The following is a 20,121-nucleotide window of genomic DNA, read 5'->3' as shown; positions in this document are numbered from 1 at the left end:
CACTTAATGACTGAATTGCACCGTATAAATATCCTTGCGTATAGTTATCCACGCAGCATTGCTTTGAATGTCGGGACACACTAGGCGACAGGTCGCTGCTACAAGTCGCTCCGTGTGTACTGCTTCAAAATAAGTCCCTGCGTCAAGGCGCTTGTTCGGTGCACGCGCAGCGATTTTGTAAGAGAGGGAATGTGAACTAGTTTTCCAATTCATTATGGCTATACATCACGCTCTCTCATTGGTTAATTTATGTTTAACTATGACACGAGCATGGGACAAAGAAACATTCTGAGTCCCTGACGGGAATCGAACCTATGGCCTCCCAGATACCGGTTGGGCGCTCTAACCAACTGAGCTACGAGAGACTACTAGGTTGATATTTGACACGCGTGCTGCTAGGAACAGCAATGTTGAATTCATCAAGTGTGTAGCAAATAATAAAGATGGTAAATTTTGAGCTCGGTGATAAATCAACATGTATTTTTCAACAATCCTCGTGTCATCGGGGACTCAGAATTTTTCTTTGTCCCATGTCCGTGTCATTGTTGAAATAATAAAGATGTGTTTTTCTTTGTCGCCACCCAGGATCAAACAGGAACGTCTGGCCTTCCAGCATCCCTCTATCACCACTTTACCCCTAGGTTACCTAGGTATAATAATCAGTGCACAGCTTCGACCTAGTCCTAATACTTACGTCGTTCATTACAAAAAGCTTGACTACCAATGATGGCATAGACCGTTAAAAATGTGTAAGACAAGATATGTCTGGTCCCCTAAATTCGTCGGGCTGAGGTGACACCAGCCAGTACGCCCGCGCGAGCTTCCATCCGAAACTCTGTGAGCTCAAGTCTGTGTTCAATTGTTGCGCTTTGCGCAGGAAAAATCATTTCTGTTGCTGCTGATTTTCTTTCCACATTAGGCATTGACAGTGCAAACGGGTTTTTCCTCGGATACTGTTATAAAAGGATTGCTTAATTTGGCTGTGCTATTATCAAGTATTAGAGGACACTTAGCGCGTTCTATTGGAAATCCGCGAATCTGGCTGATTTCATGGTTGTCTATTCGCTGATAAAACATGATCGCGTGTGCGTTGCCCCTGAAACAGAAAATTATTCTTGATTTTTGGCTCAAAAAATCCTCGAAAATATTTCGCTTCTCCGGTCCTCCCCAAACTAGCGTGCATCCATAGCTCCACACACGCACGTAATCGCACACACATCCACGTGCGCGCACCCATTCAGCACACACATAATTTTTGATACACGACACCCAGTCTCTGTGTGGTAAAAGTGCTTTTCACCATTGAGAGAGTAGAATACTGGATTATTAAAATAACCTCCGTTGTTAAAAAAAAACGTTTTATTTATCCGCTTTTACTGTTACAAGTAAACTGCAATTATAATCTACCTTTACTAAATGCAACAACAATCAATCGCGTTTTAATTAAAATTTCGCCGTTCCATGCCTCAGATTCGTGGAAAGTGACATTTAGTGCTATCAGAAATCCGGAGGACAAACAACTATCCGTAAATAATGATTGCAAGCTAGTCTTTCTATCTTTCAAAAGCACTCTCCGATTCCCAACAATATAAGAGCCAGGAACAAAAACTCCAAAAAGTTACAAAACCTTTCATAAGTTTCAAAAACTTCAAACAATTCTCATGTCTAAAACAGCTGCAAATGCTAAACTGAAATCAATACTAAATAATCGAGTCCGGAAAATTAAACGAGCCCTCGAAACGTCGCGGGTCAGATTACCCGTAACGAAAATATACAGTGTACTCTGATCAAGATATGATCAGTACTATACTAACTGCAATACAATTCCGGGCCTTTAATCGACACCAATCCCTTTAAAAATTAGGAGACTTTCTCACTTAAAATAAACGAAAAAGGATCGTTTATATGAGTAAATATGTCCAGTATTAAAGGGTTTTATACCTCATGTTACGGCTGATTGTATAATTCATTATTTATACACTTGTCTTTGTGAGCCAAAACCAAACAGGCCTAAAATATGTGCCAATGGTAACAAATGTGCATCTGTCCCTTATAGACTGTAGTAATACAATGCTGTAAAATCACGGTAGACAAACTACCCTAATTACTAACGTTTATCCCCTACCGCAGCAAAAACATCAACAGTTAAACGATGACGTCTTACTTAACAAATATTTTTCAAACTACTAAGGTAATAGATTATACTCGTTAGTTATTTGCGAAACAGTTTGTACTTATTATCATTGTTGTTGCTTAAACGTTCAGACAGTAAAAATCTCCTTCTCTCAAGTACTGCTCACTGTCAGCTGCAATTAACCTTGTAGGAGGTGACGAACTTTGAGTAACCAAGCCTGCGCCGTTGCGTGACTCAACTGTCACGTAAACGATATCACCATCAAACAACGTGCTAATGTTGGTCAAAGGCAGAGTAACGTTTGTCACCAAGCCAACTTCTTGGAACTGCAAGACGTCAGTCGCGTTCGGCTGTTTGCCAACTGCTACGCGAAAACCGTTTATCTCGGATTCTTTGTCGTTAAAACCGTACCAGTGAGCCCGCAGTGTTTTGTTGAACAGATGGCAACTGGCATGTATGCCAAACACGTCATGCGTGCGGTCTTCGCTCACAATTACCGAGCCCTGAAAAAAGAAGCAACAAGAGTCAATCTATTGCAGTCCACGAACCTCTTCCTATATGTTTATAGTGCCAAAACTTATGAAGGCACCCACTGTACATGACAGGAAAACTTTACCCAGGAAAACAAATTAATGTAGAAGATATCATACCGGACATAATCCGGGCAACCTGGTAGGGAGACGCATACCACTTAGGTGGAGTAGCAAAAATCCGAGTCGTTACATTCTTCAGAAATCGGAGTTAAGCAGCGGTTTTGTGAGCTACTAGCCTCCTAAAAAAATAATTTTACTTTACTTTAAAATGGCAGTAACAAAGCTGAAGGGTTTCGTCATCAGACACACCGAGTGTAACGATCCTTGAGAAGCATACTGTCGCAATCCCAATGATGATAAAAAAATAATTATATGTATGTATACAAAGTGAGGAAATGAGCATCTTTCTCTGTTGAGTCTTTCTCTGTTGACTTTGATTGGATATATTATAAGCAACTAAGCCATACCTTTGAAGGTGGTGTATTGTCAACAATGACTGGAGAAGACACGCTCTCTGTGGCAAGTCCAACATTGTTTTCACATCTCACAACAGTGTAATAGCTCTGTCCAGGCTGCAACTGTAGACCTTTGGCCTGCACAGTCATACTCAAGCCATTATCAATAAACTCAGTAACAAATTCCGAACTGTTTCGTATGGCATAACTACAACGTCTGATACCGCTTTCGTCATCCTGGACACCAGTGATATTTGAAACCACGGTACAGTTTGTAACGCACGAAGTGACGTAGAACTGCGGGATGATATCTCCGAGGAAAGGAGCCGTCAGATCAATCCTTGTTTCGTTTGTTGCAATCACAGTAAAAAGGCCAGCACCATTTGTTACTCTTATGCTAAGGTAGTACGTCCCATAATGGCTCAAGCGGCAGTCACTGCATGTCACGTTTGTTGCGTTTGGGAGTATTTCGGTCATGGATTTGATCTGGCATCCCACAGGCAATGTTCCAACGCAAAATTCCGTTTTGTCTATTCCGCTCTCGAGGTCTTGTGACTTCCAGGAGGCTCGCAGACCGCTTGTAGGCCCAATCCAAAGCTTTGAACCAGCAGTGACCTGCAAAAAGAACAAATCAAGAACGTGTAGTTAAGTTTAACTGCAGTAGATTCGTTGCATATAGCGGTAAGAAGATGAAGTACACCATGCTTAGTTGTGTCTTGACCGACAGTTATTTAAAAAAGAAGGGGGTTAGAGTATGTTCTTTTTAATATTTTTAAGCAAGTTTATCCTGGACGGATAAACTTGGCCGAGTGGTTTAGGGCGCTGGTGTTGTAATCCGGAGGTCCCCGGTTCGAGGCCTGCCCTTGCCACAAGCTGGATTTGTTTCTCGGTTGTCCCGAGTTCAAATCCTCGACCACGCTTTATATAATTAGCCAACTGGTCTGCCTCCTGCCAGTTGGGATTTTTAACCTTGTTATGTTCATTTATAAATTATTTGTTTTCTCTGTTTCAGTGGCATGCCTGTAAACTAGCTATCTCGTTGAGATATGAAGCTAAGTGCATGACCACTATAAACACATATTTATTTTATTTTTTTATTTTATTATTCACTGCTGAAGTGACCAGTACGGGGCGGTAGCCTTTTAGCCCAGTAGCTAAGTAGTTTCCGGCAGGAAACATGTGAAAAAGCTGACTGTTCTGGCAAGGTAAGAATGAACTCGTTTTTATAAATTTAAGGAATATAAATAATAAAAACTTAAATAATGAGACCTTCGTTTCGCATCAAGTGTTCACCTCAGTGTCATTAAAATGTGTCTCCACTTTGGTGAAAGTTGCTAACTGTTAATTACATGTACCTCAGTTAATTCAGGAGGAGTGATGTCGACTACAAAACCACTAGACCAGCCACGTGACGTCATTCCTGCGCCATTTGCAGCCTCCACTGTGACGTAATACCTCACACCATGAGTCAGTAACACGCTGTCTGCCTTCCCTGAAGTCATCCTTCCTACGGACGTAAAATTCATGGCATCCGTGTCATCAGGAGTGGTTCCTAGGCCCCAGCGGTATTCCATGATTCCACTTTCTTGGTCTTCAAAGGGATCCCATACTGCTTCTACAAAAGTTGTTGATGACTGATAATCAACGTCAGCTAGCAGAGATGATCCATCGTGAACTAGACCAGCATTTGGTGACGTAACATCTACAATAACACCATCGGAGGTAGAAGTGCTACTGAAGCCATCAAAATTGGTGCACATGATTTCACTGATGTAGCGAGCGCCTGGGACAAGACTAAGATTTGCTTGAGTGAGGTTTCCTTCGCTTTTCACAGCTCTTGTTAACACAACAGTGTCATTACCAAATACAGATCTGTCTTCTGAGATGGACTGTTCGATTAGCGACCAGGAGCAGCTGGCAACACCAGTCTCATCATCTTCAATTCCTCCCCACTGAACTGACAAGAGATCCGTAGAATTCATAAAATCGATGTCATGGTCGATACCGTCAGTCACAGTACCACTGGATGGAGGTGACGTGTCAAAAACAAGCTTCTTTGACGACATGACTGTGCGCAGACCAGCCCCATTTTGGACAACAACTGTGACGAAATATTCAGCCCATGGATCAGGTCTGAAAGGGCCAATAGTCCCAAACGTAGAAGCACCTGCTGGAACAAGGCCACTCTTACAAGCTCGAGGAGTTGTTCCAAGGCAGTATCCACTGCTACTGATGCCACTTTCCTCGTCTTTAACACCACGCCAAGAAACACTAATTTCAATTGTCTCCATTTCTTGATCAACAACTCTGTGCGACACTGAAACTTCTGTCTTGAGTGGTGGGTTAGGGTCTACAGTGAATCCATCAGAATATTGTACCGAGCTTAAACCACTTGAGGTCGTAGCTTTAATGGTTACGTAGTACATTTTACCAGTCTCTAAAACATCGAGATCTGGGATGTCTGGAGCCAAGTCCTTTTCAACACTTCTCTTCAGACCAACACTTGTGAAGCGAAGAACATCTTCTGTGCCCGCTGCTGTCCCGATAGCCATTTCGTAGTCGACAACTGGATCCTTTTCATCGGCAAAAAATGGGTCCCAGTTAGCACCAACGTTTTTTGTATTGGTTAGATAAACTAGGTCTGTCCCTGGTACTGAGCCATCTCGAACAATAGCTGGAATTGGCCAAATAGGTTCTACCCGGAAGCCATCAGACCGCACAAAAGCTTGTAAGTCTGCTTTATTCAGGCAGGTCAACACATTAAAGTAAGTCATGTTTCTCGTAAACTGAAGATCTTTATATGTTTGGTTGTCCGAGAAAACATTTCTTTCTTTATAAATGGAGTTGTTGGTGACTGTCTTTTGAAACAAAATGATTCCACCAGTATTTTCAATACTCCAACTGCACGATCGCACGCCACTTTCAGTATCTTCCACACCAAACCAAGACATGGATATATTCCAATCTTCGAGGACAACATTGTAGTCAAATCCAATCACCTGGTTTCCATCAATAACAGGTCCCATTACTGGAGCACTAACATCCAATAGCATTCCATCAGAAGTAACTGTTTTTGATAGCAATGCTCCATTTGTCACACGGACTGTCACAAACACCCTCTCTCCCTCGTATATTATACATTCTGGGCACGTAAATGATTTGTTGGTCCCAGTACTTGTCATTGGTTTAATCTGACAGCCCAGAGGTTTGGTCCCCAAACAATACTCGCTGTGTATGATGCCACTTTCAGGATCTGTAATATGTTCCCATTGTGCTGATAATTCCATATTAGGAGAGAAGTAGTCGATGTCTTCGTCACCTGAGCCATCTTGGACATCACTGCTCTCAGCAGACGGAGTAGATGTATCTATTGCTAAACCAAGTGACGAAACATTAGAGTTTAATCCGGCCAGGTTTTTAGCCATGACTGTGATGAAATATGTATGTCCATGCGAAAGACTGAGGTCAGTTTTGGTTATCCGTGTTGCCAAATTTATGTCTTCAAAACTGACCACATCGTCTTGGTAAGGCTTAGTGCCAATAGCAAAGTAGTACTTCTCTATACCACTTTCAAGGTCTGTGAACGAAGGCCATGATGCTGTTATTGAACTTGTATCTGACTGATACTGGAAAGAGTGATCACGTGATAGACCGGCTATAATAGGACCTGTCGCATTGGGTGGTGTGTGGTCAATGACAAATACTGTAGATGATGAAGAAGCAAGACCTGCGTTGTTTATGCATTTTATGCTGACATTGTATTCACCTTGAAGAAATGCAATGCTGCGAGGAAGTGTGATATTGCCTGGAGAGGTATTCATCACTGCAGAGAAGAAAACGTTTCCAGCTTGGTTAAGGACTGAAATGTTGCACCTTCTTATTCCACTTTCTGGATCTGTAAATTCATCCCAAAAAATAATTACACTGTTGTTATTTATAAATGTCTTCCCTCCATTTCTGCTTGATGGTTGCCCAAAGTTAACCTTTCCTGGAAGTGGTGGAGTGCTGTCAAAGATCAATGCATCAGAGCATGATCTTGACAAAAGACCAGCTCGGTTCCTGGAAATCACAGTGACGTAATATTTTACACCAGGTCTGAAGACCAAGTCTGTCGTTGAAGTGTTAGCATAGTTCGATTGGCCGATATTGGTGAGTGCTTGAACTTGAGTACCACATTTGTTTGTACCTATGGCCCACTTGTAGTACCAAACTTCGCTTTCAGGTTCAGAGAATCTGTTCCAGTAAACTGCAACATTTGATGCCGTAGCAGAGTAGAAAGCATTCTCTTGGCCGTTGTATTTCCACTCACTTTGTGACCCAAAACCTGGATAGATTGTGCTTGGTATTGGTGGAGTTCCATCTGCTATGACACCATCTGAAACAAGTTCCCTGATTGCCCCAGCCTGATTTGTCACCTTCAAATGCACGTAATACTTTGTTCCACTCACTAAATTAAGAACTGTTTGACTTCTCACATGTGTTAAAAGACCAACGTCTGTGTAGTCTTGAATACTTGTTTTGTCATTTTTACTGGTTCCAATACTCCATTCAAATTTCTCAACACCACTCTCTAAGTCCCAGATTCCTTCCCAGTTTGCAGCCATGCTTGACAGAGATGACTGGTACTTGAGATCTGGTTCGATAATCCCATCATACACTACACCATGGCTTGGAAGGGTCAGGTCAATGAGTACGCCATCAGAGCTGATGCATTTCCGTAGTCTAGCGTTGTTTACAGCGCAGACGATGAAATAATAGACGTCATCCACCAGTGAGAGACCAGTCGCAGTAGCCGAAGTGTTTAACCAGGCGTTTTGATAAGAAAATATATTGGGTTTACCACCACGATTTCTGCTTATTCCATACTCGTAATATTGAATCCCAGACTCTGGATCAACGAAACCATCCCATTTTGCAGACAGTGCTGTGGTATTGGCTTGATAATCGATATCTGAGCCTGTATTTCCATCTCGCACTTGAGCCTTTCGTACATTTGGAGGTGTCACATCGGCGATGAAGCCATCTGAAGACACTTCTGAACTTATCAACCCAGCCTGGTTTTCAGCTTTGATCTTAATGCAGTATCGTTGGCCATTAACCAGCGTTAAGTTTGTTAAAAAAAATGACGTTGCCTTCGAAGGGTCGAGTCGAACGAATCTATTTCCTGTGACATGATAGTTTCCTGACAAACAGCTTCCAACAGCATAGCAGTACCACTTGACAGCGGTGTGTGGCTCTGGAAACTTTGTCCAAGAACTGGAAACATATGTCAAGTCAGCCTGATAATCGACATCTACTTCAAAAGTTGGTCCATCAAATACATTTCCAGTTGATGGAGGGGTGAAGTCGGGTATCACAAGCACAGAATATGCATCTTTAAACAACTTGGCACCATTGTAGGCTCTTATTACAATGAAGTAACTTCTACCCTGAGTTAATTTTAAGCCACGGAAGGTTGCAGAGGTTGGTAGATTAGATCCTGGCACAGTATTGAAGTCAGAGCTGGATGGTGATGCGTCTGAAGGGATAATAGCCCAGTCGTATCGTAGAATTCCACTGTGTGCATCAAAGAAACCAACCCACTGCACGGATACTGATGAAATACTTGGTACGTAGACACACTGGGTTCCATTCATGAAGTCATCTTCTCCAGTTACCAAAACCTTTACCAGTAAACACAGGGTGAGTTGTATCCACAGTAACACCATCAGTGGTGACGACAGTGTCCAGACCCACAGCGTCAATTGCTTTAACAGTTACAAAATACTTTTTCCTATTCGCCAAAGCTAACCCTTTACGTAAAATGTATGTTCCAGTTCCTGCTGATGTCCAAGGAACAATTATGATTCCACTACTATCCGCTATCTTGTACTTGTATTCAACGATTCCACTTCCTTTGTTACCATCTACGAAGCCATTCCAGTTCGCTGCTATCATGGTGTCCTCTGATTGGTAGTCTACATCACTAAATCGCCCATCGTTAACAGTACCAGCTTGTGGAGCATCATGGTCTATTAGCACACAGTCTGACTTGACTTGGGTGTAAAGTCCAGCTTCGTTATAACCTCTGACGACTGCACAGTAGCTCTCTTTAGAAACTAGATTCAGGTTGGTTGCTGTAGGAGAGCGTTTTAGTGCTGTTGTCTTAAATGAAGTAATGAGTCCAGCGCCAAGCCGCTGTACCGCCCAGATGTATCGTGAGATGGGAGAATGTGGATCAGTAAAACGGTCCCAGTTTACAGTGAACGTGCTTGTCCATTTGGCATATTTCACATCTACGCCAAGTTGCTTGCCATCATATATCTTGCCAGCCACTGGTGGTGAGGCATCAATGACAACTCCATCACTTGTAAAGTCAGAAAACAGACCTGCTTTAGTGTAGGCTCGTATAACGAATCTTGCTTTTGAACCATCTGCTATGTTGTTGAAAGTTTTCCCTGCATTGGTGTTTAGATTTGAGCTGGTAAAAGGCATTAACTCGCTGGTTTGATGGGTGTTAAATGAAGTAAGAAGCACTTTCCATTCGTACTTGTCAACACCATGTCTTGTTTGCACTCCTCCCCAGTTCACCTGCAACAATCTGGAGGCTTGGTAACTCATGTCAGCTCCAGGCCCATCACGGATCCACCCTCCTTGTGGCTTTGATGTATCCACGACTATTACATTGCTACAGAAAAAAGGATGCATTTTGTCTCTGAGGTCGGATGCTTTTACAGAGACTTTGTAATTCGTGTTATCGTGAAGCGTTAGCCCAGTGATAGTCTGGTATACATTGTTGTCTGACAGAGTACCACTAACAGGTGAATTAAAATAACAAGATGAGGTTCCTGATAGAACAGACCATCTGAGGTTAAGCCGACCGCATGACACAGAAAATCCAGATATGCGCAGAAATAATCTGTTTGTGATATACTGGTAGGTGATAGCTGACTGGAACCTGGAGTCCATCATTTGTAGGCTACCAGTTTTTAAGACAACATTGTCTGTCACTGCTCCAGGACAGGTTCCAAGAACACCATCGCACCTCAGATGAAAACATTTCATAGGAAACGATATTAATAGCTATGAAACTGATATTGCAGCTGAAAAATAGTTACGCAGTGCTTTCTAGTGATATACTGTGAATATATGTTGTAGTTAAAAACGAGTTTCAGGTCAAAATGATTTTAACGAAAGGAAAATACGAATGAAACTAGTTTGAAATCATTTTGACCTGAATTTCATTTTAAACTACGGTATACCTCTAAAGCGTTGTGTATAAGCTGAAAAATTAAATAGACTTTTCCACGCCTTTGGTTAGTTTCGGAGCAGCGCAAAGAATGGCGAGTCAAAAAAAAACGAAAGCGCACCTTGTTTCCACTCGCCGTTCTTCCCGCTAATCCCCAACCAACTGAACGCGTGGAACAGGTTAAAAATGAAGCAACTCGTGAGATATTGCATAACTAACATCTTACTCTCTCATTTATTTCCTCGTTGACGAAAGTTTAGCCCTCATTAGCACAAAGCTGGGACTGACGCTGTATTATTTGCAAAGAGGTTCCGTTGTTGAAAAGATCATCATCATCATCATCATCATCATTTGTTACACTTGGATTTCAGAGTAGCTTGTACTGCTAATATCTCCGAGCATTACAACAGTACACAGCACGATTGGAAAAGACCAGATCACAACACTGGGAACTTCATGCCCTACACTTTACGATAAGTGTGTGGGTTCTTTTACGTCCCCTGCTGACCATAAAAGTGAAGATACAGGAGACGGGAACTACGGTTTATCGTCCTTATCCGAGAAGACTAGAATATTTAACCATTTGCAGATGTCATTGAAAAGGCAGCATATTCTCCTCAGTTATTTTAAGACCCTGAGTGTTGGTCCGTGCGGGTGGTCTCGAAGCCGAGACCTCCCGCACGATAGTCCGACGCTTTCAGTGAGCTAACCGCCGACCGATTAGCTCATTTTTAATTTGCTTCTGAATCTCTAGGATGCTTCATATTTGGCCACGTATATTGATAATCATTGTATTTCGGAACAGAGATTTTATTCGAGATTCAGACGTTTTCAGTGAAACCATTCGAATTTAGTTGACGCTCTCTGTTCTGAAGTCCAATGATAATCAATATACGTGGCCAAATATGAAGCTTCCTTAACCGAAACACGTGTGAGTGGCGGGCGATTTTGAATTTGTGGGCTGCAAGCGCATTTACGGCCCTGTTTCTGATTGTTTCACGGTTCATCTTGCCAGGAACATTTACCAATCAGGTTACGTTTATTGACGCGTTAAAACCATTCAGTGCATATAGCTAAGCGTACAGAAGCTTTGAAGTTAACGTAGTGTTCGGAAAGAAAATCAAAGTCTATTAGCCATAAATGGAACAAAATGCAGCTAAAAATTCGGCTTAGGAAGGAAAGAACAAGGCGAAGATACAAAGGAGCAACTTCTTGTTATCTTACAAGAAACGATACGTAACAAAATATCGTTCACTTGAATTTGTGTTTCTAGAGTCGCCATTGCGGGAATTTTACGCCGAGGCTCAATTGGGAAATATAAGACACTACAGTCTACTGTATTGGTCCAAATGTTGACCTGGTTATGTCATCACTAAACAAAACAATGGAGCAAGTCCTCATGTGGAGTTTTAGAAATCAGCTAACTATCCACCCAATTAAAACTGAGGCAATGATAATAAGAAAAAACCTCTTTTGTTGGGCCTATACCTCCCCTCTACTTCAACACTGGCCATATCGACCTGGTTAACTATACCACTTGCCTTGGAGTAAAATCGACAATAAGTTGACATGGTATGTGCACATTGACTCAGTAAAGAAACATTTCACGCAGAAGGTTGGAGTGTTGAAGAGAATGAGAATCCTCTCCAAGAAGGCTCTCGAGGAAATATACTTTAAAACAATTATCCCCAGTGTAACGTATGGAATCTCAGTATGGGGAAATTGTTCTCCTTCTGCACTGAACTCTCTACATCATATTCATGCAAGAGCAGCTCGTATTGTGAATAACCTTAATTCAACGATGGCAGATGACACATGTCTCATGAAATCCGATTGGCTGCCTATCTCCTACTTCTATAAAAAAATCCGTACTGTTACTTATGCACAACTGTATATTATGAAACAACGACCCAATCAATATGTGAACTGTTTTCTAAAAGAGTAACTTCTAGATTTTCTCGTGTTCCTAACCAATTTAACATCATTAGATTTAAATCAGAGACTGGCAGAAACACCCTAATACAGAGGTCCTGTAATCTGGAATTTTGTAAATAGATTAGTTAAAGTACCAGATAATTCTTATTCTTTTAAACTAACTTTACGTAAACATGTTACAATTATAGACAATTTCTCATTTGACAAGGGGGCGACAGCAGTCGCTAACAAAAAAGATGATTTTATATATTTTTAATTTTTAATCTATGTATGTATGATGTATTCTCTTCTTTTCACGTTAGTATTAGTAAATTCTGACTTCTATGTATATACTAGTTCTAAATTTATAAATGTAAAATTTTTACAATTATAATTTTTAATTTTTAGTATAGTAGGTCCACATCAGCCCTTTGGCTGCCTTTTACCCAACCTACTTATCAAATAAAGTATGTTATTGTAAAGTATTATTACCCGTGAGTCCTTAAACCTTACCTCAACTTTTTTTATTTTTATATCTGTGTTTGATATCTGGATGTTATTTGGTCTTGTATATTGATAACTAGTAGTAATTGGAAATTAGGGGAGTGCCGGTAGGGTGGGGTGAAAGGGGGGAAGGGGGCAGGGAAAGCTGTAGGCAAGGGGTGGGAAGTTTGATATTATGTTTCCATATTTTTTTTATATTTAAGTTCTGTTTGTGATGTGCAAACTACAATGAAAAATCCATGCAGAAAATGTGACATTGCCAAGCTGATGAGACCTAAACTGCTTGTACCAACCCATCTTTCTAAACCATAAGAGAAGAATAAAGCCTTTTGATTGTGCCAAGCGAAGTGGCTAAAGGTCTTTAATGAATCCAAATAGAGTGCAATGTATATCAAGAAGATACACTGGAAAATGTCCGTATAGTTATTTGTAATGTATACTAAGAGTAACAAAAGACTACTTAACTACTAGTAATAATCGGAGATTAGGGGAGTGCGTTCGACCCAAGATAGGTACCCAAGGTTGGCAAACTTAATCCGAGTTACGCGACTGTTTATATCGTCATACAAATTTGAAACGACCGCGCGCGCAACATAAAGCGCGTGTCCAACATCACTTGAAACTATCAGCAAAACAATCTCAATCCAACAGCGCACGAGGCAGCACAGCAATTTATTTTGCTACTGTTGAAGGGAGCACTGCCGAAACGTTTAGTTTTCAGCACAACTCACAGGGCAAACTCGAAAACGCAAAACGAAGATCGTTAGATCAAATCAACCTCGTTCCCATCCAGGGTGTCTCGCGAAAACACTGTGACGTCATTAATTAGCCAACCTGCCACATACCAAGATACATAGAACGAGTTTCACAGGACAGCCACGGGACCACACGCCACCACAAGATTAAGATGCGTTTTCGTACCGTCGAACGCAAAAATTGTTTACAGCCTAGCGGTATGGCTTAATGAATTGTTTTTGCGTGCGCTGCCTTTACGGTTCAATGTCATTGTCGGCGTTGCTGTGACGCAATTAATTCCTTTCTAATGTATTTTCACATGAGATTGAGGCCAACCTGCCACATACCGACATACATACATAGAACAACACGTAGAACGACTTTCGCTTGCGCGTTCACAGGACAAGCATGGGACCACAGGCCAACGCAAGATTAGGATGCGTTCTCCTACCGCCGAACGCAAAAATGTAGACATTCCAAACATTTAGATACAAATCATAAAATACAATAGAGGTAACTCAATAGTTATATAAAATGGCTCAATAACCATAGAAAGATAGTGTGAAAAACTCGAATAATAACGGAATTAGAAAGCGTCTCCTTTGCCGAACGCAATAATGGTAATCAAATGCCTTGCTTCGATAGTATTTTGTATTTGCTTCCTTTTAGTAACTTTTTGGCCCTAACGCTATACGCTCGGGTCACAATAACACTTGGCTGGCACAAATAAGCTATATTCCCTCAAAAAGTCATTTTATTTTCCGATTAAATGAAATTAGACTGGTATGCCTCTATAACCACCTAACAAGTGCTGAGGAAAAATTTCACTTTGTCAAATGGTCCCATGGCCACTATATAAACTTTCTAAAGTAAATCACTGATTGCTGTAAACTAAAAAATACTGTTTTTACGGCTGCATATTCTGGGTTTAATCGTGGACACTAAGCATCAATTAAAAAACTCATGTGTTTATACCTAAGTAAGAATCTGAATATATACCTCCAGATTGGTATACGATGTACTTTGCCGTCTGCGAAACACCTTCCTTACAATGATGTGCACAAAAACATCATCATGTACTGTATAATTTTTATATGAAAAAAATCTATATTTTGATAAGGTTTTAAAACCTTTCTAACAACTTTTTGATGGGAACTGTTTGAAAGCCTCTAGAAAGTAGTAGTTGAGATCATCTGTGAAAAGTGTGACAACTAAATAAAAAGTTTTTATGGCATAACATAACACAGCAGCACAACACAACATAATAAATGTGTTTAAACAGGAAAGATTGCAATTAAACTTACATATACATGCGTATTCACATCATTCGTTCTTTTAGCTGCTTAAGTCAGTAGGAAAACAACAGATTTTGTTGGACTATCATTCTTCTCACCCTACCTCTCTGGCTGATCACAAACGTCAACAGCAGGTCGACATATAGTTCTATATGACCTCATTATAGACCTACAAGTTCCATCACCAACACACTCAGAAGTCTTTATACAACTTGATGAAGGGTAAGATGATTGACAAGAGTAGCCTTGTCCTACACACCTGAAATAAGAAACAAAGCTTTAACCTGCACAGACTACAGATATTACATGTGTCAAGGCTTAAGTGCGCCATTTCTTGACACCCGTGTACAAGCAGAGGTTTTGTTACCTACCTGTAACCCCCCCCTTCCCGGGGGGGGGGCTACTCTGGATTTCAAGTGACGGTGGTTGTGATCGAAGGATTTTTGGGGGGTTTGAAATTTTCGATTCCGGGATTTTTTTGGGTAGGAAAATTTTGGAAGTATCTTTTTTATTTAAGTAGGGATGTTTCTGGGTATTAAAAACAATATGAAGATTCGTGGTAATGCCTTGGCTATATAGTTTTGCAAATAAAGTACAAAAAATAGGTCACCAAGGGTGACATGAGTCTAATGCCGTATGGCATAGTGATACAGATTGCGCGGTTTTCGTAAGCCGGTTAAAATTGGTTAGAGGTTTGTGTTCGGGAGTTTAATTTAAAATGCTTATAGCAAGCTAGGGGCATCGTGGATGATTATGGATGAAAACGAAACAGTCATAAATGTTATATGCTTCACAAAATTTAAAGTATGAACAGGAGTTGATGTTACTTCTTCCGTATTGTCCGTAAAAGCAGAAACGATTAAACATTTGGACAAGATTGCGTGACGATTTACAAAAAGCATGTTCATTACAACAAGGGTTGAAGAACTTCACATCGTTTTCTTTCAGATTTTTCACCATTTTGATGATGACTCTTGAAACAGATTTTGCAATAAAAGCACTTGAAATAGTGACTGTTACTCCATTGTACTGTAAGCACTTAGTGACAGATTTTCCTAAAAACGGGTGTAAATGCTCACGTCAATATAATGATGACCTTTTGAACGCTGGAAACTAGGCAATTATTATCAAGCTACCATACACAGGAGCGAAGACTGTTTATCATGATGTACAAATTTCGCGAATCATCACTTCCGTATCAATGTAACCATTTTATGATTTTTCTAGCTGTAAGAAGAACTTAAGATCTCTGAGAGTCGTAAAAGCATGAAATTCGATTTCAGTGTATGGCAAAGGCCGGGACAGTGTAATACTGCAAAGCGGCCAAACAAACGCATTTTGATTTAGTCGCGTAACTTGATTTACATTTATCCATGTACATCTTTTATTTTTGAAGGTTTTTGTTTGCACTGTAAAGAAAAAATTGGTCAAAATTCGAATGACTTAAATACAAAAACCGAGGTAAAGTTTTCTATTTTTTAAAACAAAATAAATATTTGGTCGCATTGTGTAAATAAACGCGAGTCGCCGTCGAAATATTTTTTCTCAAAGACGTCTTGCTTTTTAAGCAAGACGAAAACACAAGTGCTTAACTGAACTGAAAACGAAGATTTATTTTCACAAAAAGCTTACAAATGTCTTAACTGGAAAATTATTTCGTCCTGTTCAAGTGTTGAATAATCGTGACTTGAGAAAGAACTTTTAATTATGCGTGGGAACACGTGTCGCTGATTGGCTGTTTTTAATTGAAACTAATCGTGCGTGTCCGTACGGAGTCCGTTCTTGCAGCTGATCATTGTTTTCTACATTACAGCGAACGATTATCGATCCCGAACCATTCCCTTGGGATTGCTAACAGCTTTTTTCATATAATAAAGAGTCTAATGCGCATGCGCAAAGCGCACGCAAGCATTAGACTCAATAAAGGTGTTTTGCTATTGATTTTTGAGGGGTCAATTTTGGATCTAGGGATTTTTGGGGGTTTTGTTGAAAGCCCTTGGGTTTTTTTGGGTATGGATTTTTGCCCCCATTCGATCATCCCCGTTACTTGAACCTCCTGTAGGCTTTTATAGATTGTGCTCCTAAAAGTGGCATATTATGCTACTAGCAGTGCTCAAAATTTTGCCAAATTATGCAAAAATTATGCCAGAATTCCCAAATTATGCTTCTGATTTCCGAAATTATGCTCACAAAATGACGTAGATTCTATACATAGAGGTGCGCAATAACGACACCAAATTATGATTTTTTTAAAATAAACTGTTGTTGTAAATTTATTTGTGTTTATGGCAGTTTATCACGGCCGTCAGCTGTCCAAATTAGCTGCTCGCATCTCTAAACCGTTTGTAAAATGCCTCCAACGACTTAACAATCACAATTGTATAGCTAAAACACGCATTGCAAGAACAAACTACCTAAATTTCATTTATTTCTGTAGAAAGTACACCATATTTACTACATTTTATGTATAGGTTTAATATCTTCCTTTACCAACCCCACTACTTACAAAACAACGATGCTCTACAAACTAAATCTGGATGTACACTAAATAATACCAGGAGCCTGATAATACCTATTTCTAATGTACAGATTAAGTGTAAACGTTTACCTTTATTATAACATAGAGGGCAAAATTACTGAATGCTGATTGGCTGAGACAGAGAACATTTTTCCTTAATTTCGGTAATTGCCCTGGAAAAAATTACTTGATCCTGATTGTACAAACAGGAAAGTTGCTCGTTTCTGATCGGCTGAGCACTTCGTTGGCTTCAAGACGGCGGGATTTTGAGCAGAATTTTCAAACACAGCGCTCGCTTGTAGTCGATCTTTTCGAAATTTGACTTCAGTTTCCGCTGATATGTGATGAAAATGGAATGGAAACGGGGCGATAACTTGAAACGAAGATCCGAAAGCTGAAACAGAAGATTATTACAGTTGAAAACGGTACAAAAATTGCATCAGACACTTGCGAGTGTCCGATGATTCAAACTCATTCATAGCGGCCGGCAACTGACATCTCCGTTTCACTTCTGTCATCTCTAAGGACCCATTTACATGGAAAGAGGATGATCCTAGTGCTAGGATCATCCTAGTACTAGGATCATCCGAGCGCCATATGTTTTCAGCTTTCAGTTTACATGTGAATGGTTGCATTTGGCCCTAACGCTAGGATCATCCTAGCGCTAGGATCATCCCTCGTCTCAGATAGTATGATCCTAGCGCTAGGATGATCCTAGCGTTAGGGCCAAATGCAACCATTCACATGTAAACTGAAAGCTGAAAACATATGGCGCTCGGATTATCCTAGTACTAGGATGATCCTAGCACTAGGATCATTCCATTTTACATGAAAGTAGGATGATCCTAGTGCTAGGATCATCCTCTTTCCATGTAAATGGGCCCTAAGACTCATCACCAGCCACCCAGGATATAAAGGAGGACATATATAATTTGTTCTGTGAAAGAAGGTTACATTTACCGGACAAATTACTTCTACAAGTTTGTTTGGGATCGTCGTTTGCTGATTTCTATGTCGAGAACTGACATGTGAAGGCTCGTAGAGGAAAGCTTCAAAACCGTTGCAAATAGGTGAATAAAATTAAGCTTACGTTTATATTGAGTGCTCCCTTGTTCAGTTGTTAACAACTCTTTTATTATTTTGACGACTTTCATACCTTTCATTGCATAAAACGGTCAGCGCTATTCTCTTCTGAACGTCAAGATTTGCTCGATTTATATGAGGAACATTTTAGTTTCGCAAGCCAAATTAAGCCTCGCGCTGTACATAAGTTATTATAAGCATTGACAATTTTCAGTAAATTTTGCCCTCTATGTCATAAACAAGGAACCACATGTTTCCTCGTAAATTAAGGATTAATATCACTTGTGTTTTCAGTAGTTGTAAAAAAAGCCCTCGTCACGAACGACTCTGGCAATTTCTACAGCTTCGGATATTAAACGCGTGATATTAATCCTTTATTTTACTCGGCCCCATGCGATTACCTATACAAATAATTATTAATATAGTTGTCAATTAAGAGAAAACCACGAGGCAGCAATAAAATAAAGAGAAAATAAAGAGATGACATATACCTGCCGGCTTTACACGTGTCCTGTTTTGTACACTTGTTTGCATCATCACATGGGACAGTAGGACGATTAGACCAGGTACTGTAATCACGAGCAGTTGTATCATACAAGTCGCACCACTGGCACTGGTTTGACGGATTTAAAGTCTGATGGCCATAATCTCGACCTGTAAAGAAAAAAGTGTATTAATGAAGAAAACTATTGCAAACCAAAACTTTGTTTGGTGTACCACAGCTAATGGCATGAAAAAACAACAACCTTCTGTAAGACAGATTAGGAAGCTGTTAATAGGATTGGGAAAAAGTGGCACTTTAATTACCTGCTATCTTGCACGTGCACTTGTTGTTCGCAAATCCAAATCCTGTTTTAAGACTGCAACTGTTGCCATTGCAGTACTGACAATCTGAGTTACAAGTGAAACCTGTGCCCTTGCACTGGCCACTGCGACATGTGTCTCCACGTGTGCACTTATCATTGTCATCACAAGACGCACCATAACGACTTGACCATGTGCTGATGCTGCTTCTTGGATAACACCACTACAGTGAAAAATCGACAGTTGGTACATTAACAAATAAAATTAATATTCTTGCCAGGTAGTTAATTTAACTGCTTCAGAATAAAATAGGCTTTTAACAGGATTCATTAGGAAAGACGTTTCAGTGATTGAATTTCAGTGTCATGACTGACCAGGAACAACACCAGCTAGTGGTCAGAACGGGATTCGAACCTGAAACCTCCGGATTTCGAGTCCAGTGCTTTAACCACTGATTTAACCTCCTGCCACCTTCTGACTCCTCCTGTCGAGCACAGTTTACGATGGCATTACATAGACATATTGCATGGACTTGTGGCTGCAAAACATTAGGCAAAAACACAATTCCTTCAACAGACTTTTATCACGGCTTTCAGTCTGCAAGGGCGGACAATGCTTTCAAAACTACCGCTCGCTTTGTCCCATTGGCGATCATGTTTTCAACCGCTTTTGAATAAATTAGGGATAAACAATTGCTTAGTATCACTTCAGCAAAACAGAAGCTTTGTTTCCTCAAATATGTAGTACTTCTTTTTTCGAGTGGCTGATCTTTAACAACTGTGTGGTTTTATTTTATGAGTTTTGAATAACTAATTTTGCTCACGCAACGGTGTAAAAACATTCTTCCAATCCAACTTGTGTAAGCCTGTCAACTTCGTTGAGGGTCTAATAGGTCGTTGACAATTCTTAAGTGATCGC

General features: G+C 40.4%; 1 protein-coding gene across 1 annotated transcript in view; it reads right to left on the bottom strand.

The window, feature by feature from the left end:
* Positions 1–1,349: 1,349 nt before the first annotated feature.
* Positions 1,350–20,121, bottom strand: part of LOC144661443 (uncharacterized) — a 61,517-nt gene continuing 42,745 nt past the window's right edge. Inside the window, 7 exon segments of the mRNA XM_078522220.1 lie at positions 1,350–2,637; positions 3,135–3,737; positions 4,478–8,788; positions 8,790–10,146; positions 14,902–15,057; positions 18,891–19,053; positions 19,207–19,426. Of these exon segments, the coding sequence (XP_078378346.1) occupies positions 2,254–2,637; positions 3,135–3,737; positions 4,478–8,788; positions 8,790–10,146; positions 14,902–15,057; positions 18,891–19,053; positions 19,207–19,426 (7,194 nt within the window). The 3' untranslated portion in view covers positions 1,350–2,253.

Source organism: Oculina patagonica, chromosome 1 (assembly GCF_052425735.1).
Source record: "Oculina patagonica isolate OP01 chromosome 1, crgOcupat, whole genome shotgun sequence".
Lineage (NCBI taxonomy): Eukaryota > Metazoa > Cnidaria > Anthozoa > Scleractinia > Oculinidae > Oculina > Oculina patagonica.
The sequence above is the reverse complement of the archived record's forward strand: the minus strand, read 5'-3'. Positions and strand labels throughout refer to the sequence as shown.